Source organism: Mesoplodon mirus (assembly GCF_964341445.2).
Source record: "Mesoplodon mirus genome assembly, chromosome: 1".
Lineage (NCBI taxonomy): Eukaryota > Metazoa > Chordata > Mammalia > Artiodactyla > Ziphiidae > Mesoplodon > Mesoplodon mirus.
Window position 1 is genome coordinate 222,885,058 of NC_138976.1, and position 18,880 is coordinate 222,903,937.

The 18,880-nt window shown below is 37.5% G+C and overlaps 1 protein-coding gene across 1 annotated transcript in view; it reads left to right on the plus strand.

Annotated features, from left to right (window-relative positions):
* The window catches only part of FZD3 (frizzled class receptor 3), a 92,485-nt gene that overhangs the window by 594 nt on the left and 73,011 nt on the right, over positions 1-18,880 (plus strand). Inside the window, exon 2 of the mRNA XM_082619123.1 lies at positions 8,818-9,346. Within this exon, the coding sequence (XP_082475249.1) occupies positions 9,158-9,346 (189 nt within the window). The 5' untranslated portion in view covers positions 8,818-9,157. The remainder of the gene's footprint in view (positions 1-8,817; positions 9,347-18,880) is intronic.

Sequence of the window (18,880 nt, forward strand, 5' to 3'; positions counted from 1 at the left end):
CAATACACCGAGGGCTGCGCGTCGGGGCGCGGGGGTCCGCCCGAGACCCGCGTCGAGGCTTCCCCGGGCCCGGGCGGCGTCTCAGCATCTGACCGGCCTCTTGTTTCCAGTCCTAAAAGTTGTTCCCTCCCCGCCCTCCCGTCAGTTCGCAAAGTCTGCTGCTCCCTCCCCGAGGCTCCCCCGCTGCCCGCTTTGATGCTCCGTGTGTTTGCCCTGGGGTACCGCGGGGCAGTGCATCCATAGCCTCTGAAATAAAGCTGCTGTTAAAATATTTCAAGACGTTTTAGCAGCTTCCTAGAGGCTTTTGAAGAGTTAGGTGCCTCCTCAATAAGAGAAAGAAAGACGGCTGCTTCTTTTTTTTCCTTTTCTTTCTTTCTTCCTTTTTTTTTTTTTTTAAGAACAAAAGCACATGCCACTAATTCAGGCATAAGAGTCAACTTAAAGTTGCAAAATATCTGCTGTAGGAAAGAGGTCCGGTTTTTGGCCCAGAATTAAAATGAAAATTTGAATTTTGGTTCCCTTCTAAATTTAAAAGGATGGAGCAGCAGAACAGGGTAGCAGCTATGGACATGAGTAACTGCTATATAAAAACAGCCAAACAAGATCTTATTTTATAGAAGTAGTTCTCATAGACCCGTCATGTTTATTTACAGGAATTGGGTTACTTGGCAAAGCCAGTACCGCAAGAGCAAGGAAACAAAGACCTGACGTTAGGGATGTTACCTCCCTCTTCAGCCTTCTTTTAGCCTTTAGTGGTGTGCTGACAGTCAAAGGAACAGATAAATCAGTAGTTTTGTTATTAAGAAGCATTTACTCCTCAAGATAATGCTTTCCATCCGTACTTTTAAGCAAATCAATACCATCTTTTTCCTCCAGGAAAAAAAAAAAAAAGCATTTGCTTGAACTACCTACCAAACCACAACATAGAGGTAATAAGACAGGAAAGTGGTGTAAAAGCTTAAGGGGGCAGGCTTGCAAGGATAGAGCTGAAGATAAAAGATAATTGAGATGCAGCCCTTCTCTCACTGGGTTGCCTTTTATTTAGTGCAATAACACGTTCCTCCTCTAACCCCCAGGGGCTTTGAAGCTATCAGGAAAATAAGAAGGTAATTAGGAAAGGCTACCATCCTACCTTCTCTTTCCTCCTACTTTTATTTTATTTTTTTCTCATCCACGAATATTCTCTACCTCCACATCTCTCTTGAATCTACCAGTGTCCCATTAATAAAAGCAGAAAGGACCGTAGGCTCTTTCATTCCTTTTTTCATCTTAGCTACTATATTCCTCTGAGCTTTATTCTGTGCTTTGAACATTTAGGTGGCTTTTTCTTGAGAGTCCCATAATTGAGATATTTGAAGTAGGGAGGGTTGAGGGGAATATAATAGTAAAGTGCACATTCTTTCTTTGTATAGTACAATGTGAAAGCTTCATCATTGGGCAAAGAGAGGGGAGTTTTTAACTCACAGTAAGTCCTGTTTCCCACTTGACAGGAAACAATGTCTCTCCCCAACTTAAATTTCATATTTGTTAGTAAAACTATGAGATTTTATACTGAAAACTTACTCTGAGCATATTAGTTTGTTGATGTTAGGCTGCTATGGACTTTATTTTCTTTAAGAGCCAGGTGGTAGGAAACAGTTCTTACCACATCTTTACCTTCTTCCGCAGGGGAGAGCAGTGTTGGCCTCAGGTTTGTTTTTTTTTTAACCCCTAAAACTCTAGAATTAGGGCTGCTTAAAGCTGCAGCTGCCCACTAAAGAGCAACGGTGCAAATGAAAAGCAAGACTTTGAAATATGTACGAGAGATTGTTCAGTGTAGCTTTGCGAAAAGATGTGTAGCAGGGTCTTGAGGAAAGAAAGGAAGGTTTTTGATAGTGGCATTTCCATAAGGCTAGGAATAAATGTTTGAAGAATAACAACTCTTCACTGGCTAGGAAGCAATTTTAACTGACTATTGCATCAAAAATGATGGCTCTCTCTTTGAATTCCAGTTTGTTTTACTGAGAACTAGCGACAGGTTTGGTGGATCCAAGGAATGCACTGCAAATGAAGGTTGAGATAAATATAACTAGGCTAGTCGGCTTAAAAAAAAAATCCTGGTCCCCAAATTTTATCTCACTGAACTAATTTTATAGTCAAAGCATACAACCATGCTAAAGGGAAAAAAAAATCAGGGGCTTGATATTAGACCATTTTCCAAACAAATTTTAATTGAAAAGGGAAGCCAAGCTGGAATGTCACCTGATTTTTTTTTTTTTTTTTTAGTCCAGAATCTGGCCATGTTTTAACTTTCCAGTTTTGTTTTTAGATTCATTTTAAAAGATTTTCTGCTTTCTCTAGTCTTAAAAGTAATGTATAATTTGTAAAATGGACTGGATTTTGATGCCTACCATTCATTTTAATTTTGAACTTAGATGTATTTGTTTTTCCTGTGTTTGTTTTTCTTTCTAAGCCCTATCACTCAGCACACTGGAAGATTAGATTATCCATTGTAATCAGTAGATGACAAGATGAACTTTAAAAATTACAGAGATGAAGTAGGAAGGAGATACTCTGAGATTAATAGGAATCTAGGACCTATGAATTAAATATGGAGTTGTATAAATTTTATTTTTGCAACCAGGAAACAGTATTTCGAGAATGAATTTATTTTTTAAGTAATAAGATATGGAAAACAAAAGGCCAAAAACCACATGGGTTTTAGGAAAAGGGACCTAACACTTAGAGCAGTGAGTATGCTCTGAATGTATATTTTGCTCTCCAGCAAGACAGTAATTTACTTGAGAGAAGAAACTCTTTAGAAGTAGTCATTGCTAATCCTTGTAATGCATTCTTGGAAAACTCCTCTGAAAGAAGACAAGGAATATTTCTCCTGTTCCCATTGTAGCCACTGTGTTTGAGGCAACCTTTAGATGGTATTTTTGAATTGGAAATGCAAAATGTTATCTACATTTATACAGTGTCAAGAAAATTAAATGTAAACTGAGAATGATGAACCAGCTCACTTTCTGTGCAGACAGTGTGAATTGGAATAGAATTGCTGAACGTAATCTTCTGTTGCAGAACCCTCTTGACAAGCCCTCAGGGCCCACTGTTGTCATTGTTTCTTCTGGGATTCAGCCTGCTTTCCTCTTCACAGTTGCCATCTCCTGCTTTTCCCACTTGAGTTCTTTGGGTCTGGCTTTGTAGCCAGCCTGGGAAGACAGTCTTCCAAGATTGCATCCCCTTTATTGCTGTTCTTCAGGACAAATACTCAACTTATTTTAAGGGCTTTTACTTTCTATCATCAAAAGAAAACTGGTAGGGCTTCCCTGGTGGCGCAGTGGTTGAGAGTCCGCCTGCTGATGCAGGGGACACGGGTTTGTGGCCCGGTCCGGGAGGATCCCACATGCCGCGGAGCGGCTGGGCCCGTGAGCCATGGCCGCTGAGCCTGTGCGTCCGGAGCCTGTGCTCCGCAACGGGAGAGGCCACAACAGTGAGAGGCCTGCGTACCGCAAAAAAAAAAAAGAAAAAAGAAAACTGGTAAATTGGGTAATACCAGATTCCTGATGTTACACATTGATAAAGATTAAAGTGTATGTTTAAATGTATCTATTCCTTTTTGTTTTGTGATGAAATGATAATCAAGTAGCTTAATCTTAAATCAGTTTTCCATGTTATATTGCTCTGTAGAGAAGTGAATGTGCCTCTTTTCTCAGGGTTAGGGCATGAACAACTGTTGCCATATCGCTCACTTTTTACTGGGCCCTGCTTCCTGAGGCTGTTCACTCCAGTTATGTTAATCCAGCAGTTCCCTTTATTCAGCGGAGATTCTGCAGATTCTTATAGTAAAAAAATATAATATCAGTAAGAATGCCAGAAGGGCTTTTAACCTTTACTTAATGAGTTGCTATATTTTGGCAGTATCTCTTGGGGTCCCGAATCTTCTCTGTGTCCTGCTGTCTAGAACTTCAACTTACAGCTTTTCCAAGGATTATTCTACCTTAGGAAAAATGACTGTTGCTACCCATACTCACATGACCCTGATTAGAAGCAGATACTTCATTATGTTATTTAAAAGCAGTTTAGAATACATATCAAAAGTTTTTTTAAAACTGTGTATAACAGCATTTGATTCAGCTGATAAATGATATGATTTTTTTCAATATTGAAAATCAGTTTTTGATTCATACTATGTTGATCATCAGTTTTTTGCTTTTCTTACTACCTACAGTAGGACAGTTTTGTGTTCCTTGGCTTGTTGTTTAGTTAGCAGCCAATAAATCAGTGATTCAGGTGGTATTCTTGTCAGCCAGTCAGCACACATTTATAGATTTAGCAGAGTTAAATTATTCCATACACAAATAATATATGACAGATTTTTAAATAAAATTTTAGCATTTATAATATTTTATTTATTAATTTTTTGTTTTTGTTTTTTGGCCACGAGGCATGCGAGATCTTAGTTCCCCAACCAGGGATGGAACCCTGTGCCCCCTGCAGTGGAAGCGCGGACTCCCAACCACTGGACTGCCAGGGAATTCCCTATATTTTATTTTTAAACAACTGAAATAGTTTTATTCTGTTCTGTGTATGTATCTTTTTGACAAAAGTGAGATATATATATATATATGCTGTTTTGCAAACCATTTTTAAATTTTATTTTTTACTTATTGTTACTGTCTTACCATGTCAACATATACAGATCCTGCTCATCATTTTCAGTGAGTATGTCATGTATTGGTTGTACCATAGTTTAACCAGTTACTTATTGGTAGACTTATATGTTGCCTCTGGTTTTTATTTTATAAACAATGTTGCACTAACATTTTGGTTATACATCATGTGTACTTGTGTTTACTTTTTTTTTTAATTTATTTTTGGCTGCATGGGTCTTTGTTGCTGTGTGCGGGCTTTCTCTAGTTGTGGCGAGCGAGGGCTGCTCTTTGTTGCGGTGCACGGGCTTCTCATTGTGGTGGCTTCTCTTGTTGCGGAGCACAGGCTCTAGGGCGCGCAGGCTCAGTAGTTGTGGTGCACGGGCTTAGTTGCTCTGCAGCATGTGGGTTTTTCCCAGACCAGGGATCAAACCCGTGTCCCCTGCACTGGCAGGCAGATTCTTAACCACTGCGCCACCAGGGAAGTCCCTGTGTTTACTCTCTTAGAATAAATTATAGAATAGGTTTGCTGGATCAGATTGTACACATTTTAAGGGCTTTTGATGTACGTAGCTGTTTTTTTTGAAATACCAACTAGTTTACATTCCCACCAGTAGTATTTGAAAGTGGGGAATTCCCTGGCAGTCCAGAGGTTAGGCACTTTCACTACCATGGCCTGGACTCAATCCCTGGTGGGAGAACTAAGATCCCGCAAGCCACACGGCCAAAAAAAAAAACCATAGTATTTTAAAGTGTTGGAATGTTGAAAATATTCTTTTCCCTGCACCCTCTCCTATACTGTGTTCTGTTATTTTTATTTTGCCTATCTGATTGGCAAAAATGTTATATATCATGTTCACATGTTTTTAGTAGTAAAGTTGAATATCTTTTCATGTGTTTGTTGGCTATTTGTATTTCTTTTGTAAATTTATGTCTTTTTCCCATTTTTCTATTAAAGTATTCTTTACCTGCTTTTTAAAAAATTCATTTTATGTATTACTTTTGCTAAGCACACAATTACGTACAAATATTCTATACTCTTAAATTACTCTATTTTAGGATAGCATTTCTCAAAATATGACTTATAGATCACCTGTAACAGAACCTGAGATAATCATTAGAATGCATATCATTTTCCAGAGGTTCAGATTTCTTAGACTTATGGGGGAATCTATGAATCTGCTACACATTAAGATTAGGGCACCTCTGATTTGGGGGAAATTAAATTCTTTAAGATTTTTACTATTCCTATTTTTCTTTTTGTCTCACGGCATTCCACTGTTTTTTTTCTTATTTATTTTAATAATCATAAACTACTCGTGATGTATTAAGATTATACCCCAGCCTAACATAATAGTTTTACAAAAATGTTTTGATATGTGGAAATTTTTTTTTTTAATTTTTTGGCTGCGTTGGGTCTTTGTTGCTGTGCGCGGGCTTTCTCTGGTTGTGGCGAGCAGGGGCTACTCTGTTGCGGTGCACAGGCTTCTCATTGTGGTGGCTTCTCTTATTGCAGAGCACAGGCTCTAGGCGCATGGGTTTCAGTAGTTGCAGCATGTGGGCTCAGTAGTTGGGGCACGCAGGCCCTAGAGTGCAGGCTCAGTAGTTGTGGTGCATGGGATTAGTTGCTCCGTGGCATGTGGGATCTTTTCGGACCAGGGATCAAACCTGGTGTCCCCTGCATTGGCGGGCAGATTCTTAACCACTGTGCCACCAGGGAAGTCCTGATATATGGAAATTTGAATGTCATAGTACATAAAGGAAAGCACTTTTGTAAGGTGGTGGGGAGCCTTGCTTGTAAATGAGGCAAAAGGAATAATTGAGAGAAAAACAGGTAAATAGAGTAGGCAGAAGTATAAGGGGGTTTCTCATCTAGTTTCAAAAACCCAGTGAGCTATTGCTTAGTTTCTTCCTCAAGTTTTATGTGGTAGTCTTCTTTGAACCATATATTTGAAACCCATACTGCTTGAAAAATAGATTAGCCTAAATGAAATTTTTGAAATTCTTATTGTTTTATATACATATTCAGTAGGGAGCAATGTTCCCTTTAACTTTTTTTTTTTTTTTTTTTTTTTTTTGCGGTACAAGGGCCTCTCACTGTTGTGGCCTCTCCCGTTGCGGAGCACAGGCTCCGGATGCACAGGCTCAGCGGCCATGGCTCACGGGCCCAGCCACTCCACGGCATGTGGGATCTTCCCGGACCGGGGCACGAACCCGTGTCCCCTGCATCGGCAGGCAGACTCTCAACCACTGCACCACCAGGGGAGCCGCCCTTTAACTTTCTTTAGTTGCAAGCAGATGAACATGCTGCATAAGCAGCAAACTACAAAGATGGAACTTATATGGATGTTTTAATACTGTAACCAAATAAAGCTTTCAGTGGTTATTTGACACATTTAATGATATGCATAATTGTTACTGTGCTGCATGGTAATTAAGCTTAAATATAAATGGCTGTGTTTATTATCAGTTTTCTACAGCCAGACATCACATTTTTGGGACCAGCTTGAAGGAGGAAAAAATATGGCAGGCCAAGAAGCTTTTGCAAATATTTCTGGTTTAGAGATTTCGTTCAGTATTAGAGAGATTAGATGTTTGGGGATGGGATTGCTCGTATCTTTAGTGTTCCTAGTTCTGGAGGCCACAGGCTTTCCTTTTCCCTTCCACTACTCAAGACCAAATACTAGGGGGAGAAATTGGGAATATTCAGCCATTGCTTTACGTTCTCCAAATAGTTTTTTCTGCCTAGTAATTAAAGCTTGGGATGCAGAGGTCTCAGTCATTGATAGTCAGTGCACAGAGGACAGTTTCCTTCCCTGCTTAAGCCAACCCAGTTCCAGGTCTCAAGGTCTAAGCTGTCACGGGCCCTAGTATATATTTAAGTTGTCTGTTAACCTGGGCCTCTGAGAATTTCTGAACCTGTCTTTTTCATGTTTTCCCAATCTAGGCTGTCTACCGCAAACAGGAATATCTAATATCTATGAAACAAAATGAAATAAAAGCAAATTTAACATCATTATGAAACCAAATGAAAGTATGATAGCTTAGAATATGCTTTTTTCCTGCCAGACGTGCCTTCCAGTCCACCTATACGCTTCCAGCCCCAAATGAGATGCATATTTTTGCCCCTGGAAAAGTGGTGTCAAGTCAATGATTCTAAAACTTGGAAGAAACTATAACTGGGAATCATTCCTATTCCTGCTATAACTTTCTAGGGATGATTTCTAGTCTCTGCAACTTGGCTGTGTGTAATGAAGCATTTGTTGGTCAAATGTTTCTACATCTATGGTACTAAATTTTTGTACTGTCTAAAAGGATGAAGTAATGTTGGGAAAATGTCCTGATACTACTTTTAGAGTCTTCTATTTGCCAGTTCAGTATTGGTTGATAGTAGTCTTTGTATCACCTGTTATTCAGCAATAAAACTACCTAATGTTTGATGTTGCTTTACCTTTTATAGAGTACTTTTACATGCATTACTTCATAATTCACTCATAAATCACCTTTGTTGGGGACGTGCTATTTTCAGGAAGGAAAGTTCTGAGTTCAGAGAAGTTAAGTGACTCAAAGAGCTATAAAGAAGCTTGAATCCATATCTTTCTATTTATTTATATTTTACATCTTTCACAGATACCATCTGCCAAATCATTTAATGTAAAAACTGCACTATTAATGATTAAAACATATAATAAAATTTAAATTAAGTAACTTAGGTTGTAAGTGTGGCAGATATTTAAATAAAGTTTAGGACAACAGCATACAGATTTTTCAAAATGGATCAAAATGTCTTGTGACAAATGAATAATTGCCATCATAGATGGGAAATTAAATGATATGTTGTATAGGCAACTGAGGGAAGAAAATTTGCCTTTGAGTGCTGTTTATGTATTATGTCAGTATATCTATACCATAAATGATAAAGTAGAAAAACTATACTATATCCTTATTAAATACCCATGTATTTTATCTATTAAGTCAGTATTATATCTCTCATCAAAGATTTTTTTTTTTTAATTTTTCTTTCTGGTAGTTCATTGTTAGTGTATAGAAACGCGACTGATTTTTGTATACTGATTTTGTATCCTGCAACTTTACTGAGCTAATCAAAGATTTTAATATCAAGTCCATAATATTTTGAGAGGAAATGACTAATTTCTCCCATTTTTAAAAAATTTCTTTTCAGATATTTCAGTCAAGGGAAGAAATAGCTCTTCTCCTAAGATGGAATCTGTTGTTTGGGAATGTGGTTGATCAACTTGATCTGTTGGCCAAGTGGTGCCCTATGTAATAAAATGAAAAGAAGAGGCAAGATGATGTCATTTTCCCATATTGTGAAACCAAAAACAAATGCCTTTTGTGAGACCAAGTTAACGAACCTCTGACGGTGCAAAGAGTATTTCTGTTTGAAGAACTTAACAGAAAGATAGAAGAAATACTTTCAAGCTGAGACCTGCAAGTGTATAAAGATCTAAAATACATATTGAGTAGGCCTGATCATCTGAGTCTCATTCAGTCGAGGAAGCATGGCTATGAGCTGGATCGTCTTCCTTCTGTGGCCCTTGACTATGTTTGTGGGGCATATAGGTGGGCACAGTTTGTTTTCTTGTGAACCTATTACCTTGAGGATGTGCCAAGATTTGCCTTATAATACTACCTTCATGCCTAATCTTCTGAATCATTATGACCAACAGACAGCAGCTTTAGCAATGGAGGTAAGACTTAATCTATTATCTAACATGTCGTAGAAAATGATTCTTGTATTGCCCTGTTAAACCAATCTAATGAATGTGTCTGATAGACAACAGGAAAATATTGTTGTTTTCAACTACATCTTGTACATTAAAAAGTTATGTATTTAGGTTCAAACTCTAATGGATTGAAGATTTCATGTTTGGGGAATGTTACTCATCTTAGTTTTCAGACATTATTCTTCTATAAAGAAATTTGAAACACTGGAACTTGGGAGATAATAGCCATTCAGAAGTTTAAAATTGTCCAAGTTATGATATGATTACATCTTTTCTGTTTTTGATAATAAAACTTTAAAGAATAGACTATACTAATAGTACTCATAATTCAGTTACTAAATATTGAAGGTAACATGACTTTGAAAATGGGTTCTTTTGTTCAGCCTTAAGGCTGGTGGTTTACAGTATGAATTTTCTTAAATACTTAAAATGATTTCCTGGTCTTACCGTGCCCCTCTGCATGTGGGATCTTAGTTCCCCAACCAGGGATTAAACCCATGTCCCCTGCATTGGAAGGCGGATTCTTAACCACTGGACCGACCACCAGGGAAGTCCCTCCCCGTAACTTTTTATTATGGAAAATTTCAGTTATATATTGATAGAAATGTATGGAGTGATATAATGAGCACCATATATACATCATCCAGCTTCAAAAATTATCAACACATAGCTAGTCTTGTTTCATTTATGACTGCACACCCACCTGGGTTACTTTAAAGCAAATCCCAAACACCATAATTTCATCCATAAATATTTCCATATATATCTCTGTAAAGTAAGGACTCTTTCAAAATATGTAAACATCATACCTGTATCATCAAATATACAATTAATGTTTAAATTACTCTTAGAATTTCACAGTTTTTTTTTATAGTTGACTTTTCAAATCAGAGTTCACGCAGTGCATTCAGTTGGTGTTTCAGTTTATAGTTTCTCCTTCCCTTACCCCTCTCCCTTTTTTCTTGTAGTATGTTTGCCCTATTTCTCATAGTTTTTATTTTGCAGATTGCATCCCTGTGATGTTATTTACCATGTTCCTCTGTCTCTGTTTTTGTTTTTGTTTTGAAAGAATACTTCGTAGGCACATGTCTGCTTGTTACTCTTTGTAATTTTAGCAGCCATCGATTATTTCTTAGGTCAATAATTTTATTTGGGGTTTGCAAAATGGTGATATTCTAGTTCTGTCATTCTTCATTTCTCAGCCAGACTACTTTATAAACAGAAACTTCCTCTTTTTGACTATTGGACTATTAAGTTACTCTTGTGTTCAGTTTTTATAAGAAAGACAGGATAAATACTTGATTGTTTTCCTTTGTTTATTAGTTTTTAGAATAATAAGTTGATTCACAAGAATCTTTCAAAAGTGACTAATGAGGTCTTTTTTTTCTTTTGAAGTATCATTATGAACTCATGGATTTTTACCATATTTGATGTGTTTCAGTCCATTGCAGTTATTATTTTATTAGGGCTCAAATTGTTCTGTCTTTGGTAGTGGGAGCCGCTTCAAGGTAGCTCCTAAGTCTATTTGAGACTACTCTAGTGGTTTCTAATAGCTTCCTTGCTTTCTGGTATGATCCAAGCTCATTTCATAAAATTCTGCCTTAGACCTTGAATTATCAGTTTTTTTAGGGAGCACTGGTTCCTTTTAGTTGGAAAGGATTTTCATGGACTGCTATCTAGGTGTTACATTTATTGATACTAGGTTAGTCATTTTTAGGCCTTTTCATAGACAGAGCTAGGAAATACTTTTTTTAAAAAGAAAGTACATCATGAGTTTATACTGATACTTGCAATTAAATTATATTGCAGAGTTTTTACTTAACAGTTTAAAATTTTATTTTTGTTTCTTCTCTTATACTGAAACCTTATTATATAAAGACATTATATAATTTCAGAATAATAGCAATATTATTACTAACAATGTAATTACTGAAAGCAGTTTTAGATTTCTTTCTACTTCTTTTAGTCCTTAGGGATGTATTTCATCAAGGATGTACAGTCAAATTACTGTGTTTTAAGTTACTTAAGTACTTCTCTGTTTGGTTTAATTCAATACACAATTTAGGTTTGTGTTTCATTTTGATTTTAAAGAATGACTTAAAAAATTTTTTTTGCTTAAGTTTGTTTTATAATTATGTTTCAGAACTTTTTATATAGGACAAGGTACAATCAGAGAAGTCTAGTTTCAGGCCCTCTCCCCTCTACCTTATTCTTTCCTTCCCTAGGGGGTAGTCTTTTTTTTAAAGTTTTTTTGTTTATCCTTCCATTAAAAATTATAAATATAATATAACAATTATATAAAATGTTTATACAGTGTCTATATTTATATATTCTTTCACTTTCCTTTGATATAGTGTCATACTGTTTGTTTTCTCTACCTTGCTTTTTTTACTTAACAATATATCCTGGATATTTCATAGTAGTGTTTATAGATATTCCTCAAAAAGATTTCTTTAATTATGGCAAAATATACATAACATAAAATTTACCATTCCAATCTTTTTTAGGTTTTTTTGGCTGCACCGTGCGGCCTGCGGGATCTTAGTTCCCTGACCAGGGATTGAACCCCCTGCCCTTGGCAGTGAAAACACAGAGTCCTAACCACTGGACTGCCCGGGAATTCCCCCATCCCAACAATTTTTTTTTTTTTTGTGGTACGTGGGCCTCTCACTGTTGTGGCCTCTCCCGTTGCGTAGCACAGGCTCTGGACGCGCAGGCTCAACAGCCATGGTTCACAGGCCCAGCCGCTCCGCGGCATGTGGGATCTTCCCGGACCGGGGCACAAACCCGTGTCCCCTGCATCAGCAGGCGGACTCTCAACCACTGCGCCATGAGGGAAGCCCCCAACAATTTTTAAGTGTGCAGTTCAGTGGCATTAAGTACAGTTGCCTTGGTATGTCATCACACTACCCTTCTCCAGCACTTTTTCAGCTTCCAAAACGAAAATTCTGTATCCATTAAACAATAATTTCCCATTCTCCCATTCCCCAGTCCCTGGCAACCACCATTCTTTCTTTCTTTTTTTCTTTCTCTCTGAATTTGACTACTCCAGGGAACTCCCCAGGGGTCCAGTGGTTAGGACTTCGCGCTTTCACTGCTGCGAGCCCAAGTTCAGTCCCTGGTCGCGGAACTAAGATCCCACAGGCTGGGCCGCTTGGCCAAAAACAAAAAAAAATTGACTACTCCAGTACCTCATTTAAGTGGAATCATACAATATTTGTCCTTTTGTGATTGGCTTATTTCACTTAGCATAATGTCTTCAAGATTCATCCATGTTGTAGCATGTGTCAGCCTTCCTTTTTAAGGCTAAATAATATTTCATTGTATGTATATACAAAACATTTAGTTTAACCATTAATTCATCAGACAGTTGGGTTGCTTCCACTTTTTTGGCTGTTGTGAATATAGCTGCTATGAATATGGATGTATAAATATCTGTTTCTCTGCTTTAAACTTTTTCTGGGTATACACCCAGAAGTGAAATTTCAGGATAATATGATCATTCTATGTTTAATTTTTTGAGGAACCACCACAGTTTTGCATAGCGGCTGCTCCATTTTACATTTCTACCAACAGTGCACGAGGGTTCCAATATCTCTATATCCTTACCAGTGCTAGTTATTTTCTGGGTTTTTTGTTTGTTTGTTTGTTTTGTTTTGGAATAATAGCCATTCTAATGGGTACGAGATTGTTCTCATTTTTTTTAATAAATTTATTTTATTTTTGGCTGCATTGGGTCTTCGTTGCTGCACACAGTCTTTCTTTACTTGTGGCAAGCAGGGGCTACTCTTCATTGTGGTACGCGGGCTTCTTATTGCAGTGGCTTCTCTTGTTGCAGAGCACGGGGTCTAGGTGCGTGGGCTCAGTAGTTGTGGCTCGCGGGCTCTAGAGCATAGGCTCAGTTAGTGTGGTGCATGGGCTTAGTTACTTCACGGGAATCGAACTCATGTCCCCTGCATTGGCAGGTGTATTCTTAATCACTGCGCCACCAGGGGAGCCCCTGTCCTCATTTTTTAAATTCAGTTCTTACTGAAGGACATATGCTTTTGAAAGCAGAGCTTGCTGTTGATGTCCTTATTCATCTTTGTAGGGCCAGCAGCTAACATAGTGGCTAACACATAATAATTGCTAAAGAAATGTTTGAGTGAGTTAATGAACTTTATAAACTGTGTCTTCCGTAAGAGGTGGTGGTAGTCATGGTTGTGGTTATAGTGCTGTACCTAAGCACTTAATCTCTTGGAGTTGTAATTGATAAATAGTGATGGGCTTTTTGGCGGTGGTAATGGTAATCCTCATACCAATACCAAAGATACCACTTTCCTGTGAACACTAGTATTTTACTTTGCCCTTTTTTGGCAGGGGGTGGGGGGAGTGGAGATCAAAGTGACTTGAAGCTTTCAACATTGTGTTTACACTTATAAGTGGGGTAATTAAGAAAAAAATAAAGCAAACCAACTCTCTCATCTCTAGACCTCTCATGTTCTTTCTGCCTTAATAGTCTCATCTCCATCTTTGCCTGTCATATTCTAATGGTTGTACTTGATGCATTAATAAATAGGAAAAAAAGGAGTGGATAACAAAACATTTCATATGGTATCATCCTGTTTTTGTTGAAGAAAAAAAAGCATGTTCATGTAGAGTAAGTGATCTGGAGAGATTTTTGCCAAGGCCAACAGTGATTGTTCCTGAATTAGTACAATTTATTTGTTTTCTATGTTTTTTATTTAATGTTTGTATCAGTATTTTCTGATTTTTCTGTAAGAAACACATTGTGTTTTCAAAATAGTAAAATTAGTACAGAAACTTTATTTTTAAAAATCTCAGCTGTCGGGCTTCCCTGGTGGTGCAGTGGTTGAGAGTCCGCCTGCCGATGCAGGGGACACGAGTTCGTGCCCCGGTCCAGGAGGATCCCACATGCCGCGGAGCGGCTGGGCCCGTGAGCCATGGCCGCTGAGCCTGCACGTCCAGAGCCTGTGCTCCGCAACGGGAGAGGCCACAACAGTGAGAGGCCCACGTACCACAAAAAAAAAAAAAAAAAAAAAAAATCTCAGCTGTCCTTTTTTGTCTAGCTCCCAGTTGCAGCGTCTAAGACAGTATTTATTAAGTGTATTTTGATTGAATGACTGAAACTTAAGGAAGAACTTGGTAAATGCCATAAATAGGCATAAAGTGCTAAGAGGATTCAAAAGAGAGAAGGATCATATGTGGAAGAGATAGCTGCAGATCATATTTGAATTGACCTTGAAAGGCAGGTGGATTTTTCGTTTGTTTTTAAGAGAATAATATACCCCTTTGTACCAATAATTAACATTTTGTGGATAGGCTTCTTAGGAAATGAAATTTCTTTGATTATGTTTATTCTTGAAATTCATTGCTTATATCTTTAGAATATATGGATTATCCAGCAGATTTACCACTCTTATTATCTTTTGTTTAGGTTAATATTAATAAGGTGGTTTTCCCTAAGCAAACAACAATCTAGTGAATTGGATTGAGAAGCCTATTGTGTGACAGGGAAACCAACCAGGAATTAAGAAACTTCTAAATTGAAAAAGTACACACAAGTAGTGGAGAGTTAATTGCATTTAGTTATTTCTGACTATAGGAAAAAAATAGCTTTAAAAATTTTAATTGATTTTCTTTTGTGACAAATCACTTTAAAGGAATGCCTTAAAAATACTTATTTTAAATTAAATTACTAAGTGTGATGGAATTTGGTTTGTGAAGTTTTATCTTTTTTTTTTTTTTGCGGTACCCTGGCCTCTCGCTGTTGTGGCCTCTCCCGTTGCGGAGCACAGGCTCCGGACGCGCAGGCTCAGCGGCCATGGCTCACTGGCCCAGCCCCTCCGCGGCATGCGGGATCCTCCCGGACCGGGGCATGAACCTGTGTCTCCTGCATCGGCAGGCCGACTCCCAACCACTGCGCCACCAGGGAAGCCCGTGAAGTTTTATCTTTTGAGACAGACCATAATTTACAACTGTTCATGATATTTGAAAAAAGTTTACTTCCTGAAGAAAAGTCAAATTTTATGGGCTGCTCTGGAAACTCCCCTTTGACTTAAGAAGATAAATATACGCCTGTGATAATATCATCTTTCTACAAACCAACGCACTGAAAGAGTATTGGAAAGTATTTAATATGCTGTCATAAGACATTTAAAAAAAGGAAGATTTGTAAAAGAAAAGCAAATCTGTGGGATTAAAGGTATTTTATTGCAAACCTAGAATTTTTTAATATGTATATATAGAGTATAATTCTTAAAGTTTTAGACCTTTTCTCATTAGGAATTTTATTGTTACAAAAAGTTTTTAAAAGGTCTTATTTTTAATCACTTAAAATTATTCTAAAAAGTTGTTTTTTAATAATTTCTCACTCTAATTTGGATCTGAAATAGAATGAATACCAGTTTTGAATTTTCAGTGCCATTCCACATTTGGTTTCACATTTAGTGAATTTAGTCATAATATTCCCAAACCTAGTAGGATACAGTTTCTATGGTTATCAGACCCTTTGTAGAGTGACAAAGATTGGAATTCTGATTCTCTTGAGTCAAATTTTGGCCTTTGACTCTGTCCCCTTTTCACACTCCTTGCTAAGCTTAGGCTGTTGCTATGCTTGAGGGCTTGTCAGCTAGAAGGTTCCTATGGTAACAGGAATGGAAATTTCAAAGAAGAAAGAGAATGAGAGCACAAAGGCTTGGTTGATTTGAATTTGAACAAAGAATAGAAGGTTCCATGTCTTACACCTTTGTTGAAGAAAGCAGAAATTTAATTTTAGAAAGTTACTTTTCCGTTTGTAAACTTTGTATACCCTGGTCTTAATTTAGTGAATAAAAGTATTACTGCTTAGGGAAGTACTCAGTAAGAATCTTTAAAAAATTTAATCAGCTAAAGTTCCTTTTTTCTCCTTTATAGAGCTTTGATAGTATTCCTTATCTTAACCTATTCTCAACTCTGCAGTATTCAGCCTAGCTCATTTAATTTTGATTTTGCTGAGGTTAAAAATTGTTAGGGTTAAAATCAAGGCAGTTTGCTTATTTGAAAAATATTATTTTTTTTTGTTTTTATGTAACAGCTTTATTGAGGTATAATTTGTATACAATAAATTGCACCCATTTAAAGTGTTCAATTTGATGAGTTTTGACAGATGTATACATCCATGAAACCATCACCACTATCAAGATATAAAACATTTCCATCACCTCAAAAGCTTCCTTGTGTCCCTTTGTAGTCCACCGCCCTGAGTTGGCTCCCTGTTCCAAGCAACCACTGATCTGCTTTCTGTCATTATGGATTAGTTTTCATTTTCTGAGTTTTATATAAATGTAATTAATATAGTATCTACTTTTTAATGTCTGGTTTCTTTCACCCAGCATAGTGATTTAGAGATTCATGCGTGTTTTGTTTTGCTTTTTAAAAACACCATTCCAATTGACAATTGACTTTCTCACTTGGGAGTTGAGAATGGGAAATCAGCAGGGTTCCTCATGCCCATCAAATTGGCCTTCTGCAGCTTTATTAATTTGCAACTGTTTCCTAATCTCCTTTTAAAATGTCATTTACTGGGTTCTGTACTCTATTTTTAAATTTAATTTAATCTTTAAAAATTTTTAAAAATTTTTGGCTGCATTGGGTCTTTGTTGCTGCATGCGAGCTTCCTCTAGTTGCGGTGAGCGGGGGCTTCTCTTCGTTGTGGTGCACGGGCTTCTCATTGCGGTGGCTTCTCTTTGTTGCAGAGCACGGGCTCTAGGCGCGTGGGCTTCAGGAGTTGTGGCACTGAGGCTCCGTAGTTGTGGCTTGCAGGCTCTAGAGCACAGGCTCAGTGGCACACGGGCTTAGTTGCTCCGCAACATGTGGGATCTTCCCGGACCAGGGCTCGAACCCGTGTCCCCTGCATTGGCAGACGGATTCTTAACCACTGCACCACCAACTAAGTCCCTATTCTTATTTGTATGTATTAAGACCATTTTACAGAGGAGAAACCTGAAATTTACAGAGGTTACATAGAACAAATTGGTTAAGCTCAAGGGCTCTGGATAAGAATGCAGAGGTTTAACTCTTGGGACTGTCTTTGTAGTTATGTGATCTTGGGCAAACTACTTAACTTTCTGTGTCTCATTGTTTTTCACATGTATTATAAAATGGGATGACTAATGATAGTACCTACCTTATGGGATTGTTGAGAAGATTAAATAAGATGTGTGAGGCACTTACACACTGCCTAGCCTGTAGTAAGTGTCAGTAAATGCTAGCTGAGATACAGCACAAGGTACTTATAGCTAACAGGTGGCAGAAGCATAAACTTATAGCTTTAGACTCAGTGCAAGCAGCACAAAATAGTCAAGTCAATTTTATAATTCATGATGGGGCTCACAAATGGAGGTTTTACTAACATAGTACCATCACGATATTGGATTAGTTGGTATTGTATGCATTGCTAAGGACCAGGCAGGTTTGAGACTTACTTAAGGCATACATATGCATATATGTATGATGTATGTACATACATCAAAATAGTGCAGAGATTCTTTGTACTGTACCTAGTTTTCCCCCAGTCTTCCTATCGTATGTAACTATTACACAGTATCAAAACCTGGAAGTTAACATTGGTACAATCTATAGCCCTTATCATATTTCACCAGTTTTTACATGTAGTCATTTTTGTGTCTGTGAATGCACATGTACATGTGTATATATTGTCTTTGCAGTTTTATCACACATATAAATTCGTATAGCCATCACTTTGGTTAAGATACAGAACTGTTTTAGCGCCACCGAGGAACTCTCTTGTGCTTCCTTTCTTCCTCCCCGCTTTCCTATTTCCAAGTAACCACTAGTTCTCTAGCCCTATAATTTTGTCAGTTCAAGAATTTATATAAATAGATCATACAGTATATATAATCTTTTGAGATTGGCTTTTCTTCATTTAGCATAATACCCTTGAGATCCATCCAAGTTGTTGCATGTATCAGTAGTCATTGTTTTTAATTGCTTAGTAGTATTCCATTATATAGATGTTCTGCTATTTGTTTAATCATCCATTGACGGATACTGAGTTGTTTCCAGCTCTTTGCTATTACAAATAAAGCTGCTATGAATATTCCTGTACAGGTTTTTGTGCAGACATAAGTTTTCCTTTTGGGGGGATAAATGCCCAGGAGTGTGATTGCTGGATCTTATGATAAGCATATGTTTGGATTTTTAAGAAACTGCTCAGCTATTTTCCATAACGGGTGTACCATTGTACATTCCCACCAGCAATGTATGAGAGATCTACTTTCTCAGCATTCTTACCACCATTTGCTATTTTCACTATTTTTTATTCAGCTTTTATAATATGATGTGGTATCTCATGTGGTTTTAATTTGTATTTCCCTCATGGCTAATGATATTGAACATCTTTTCATGTGCCATTCATATATTCTCTTTGATAAAATGTTCATGTCTTTAGTTCATTTTTCAATTGATTTATTTTTTACTTTTGAGTTTTGAGAGTTC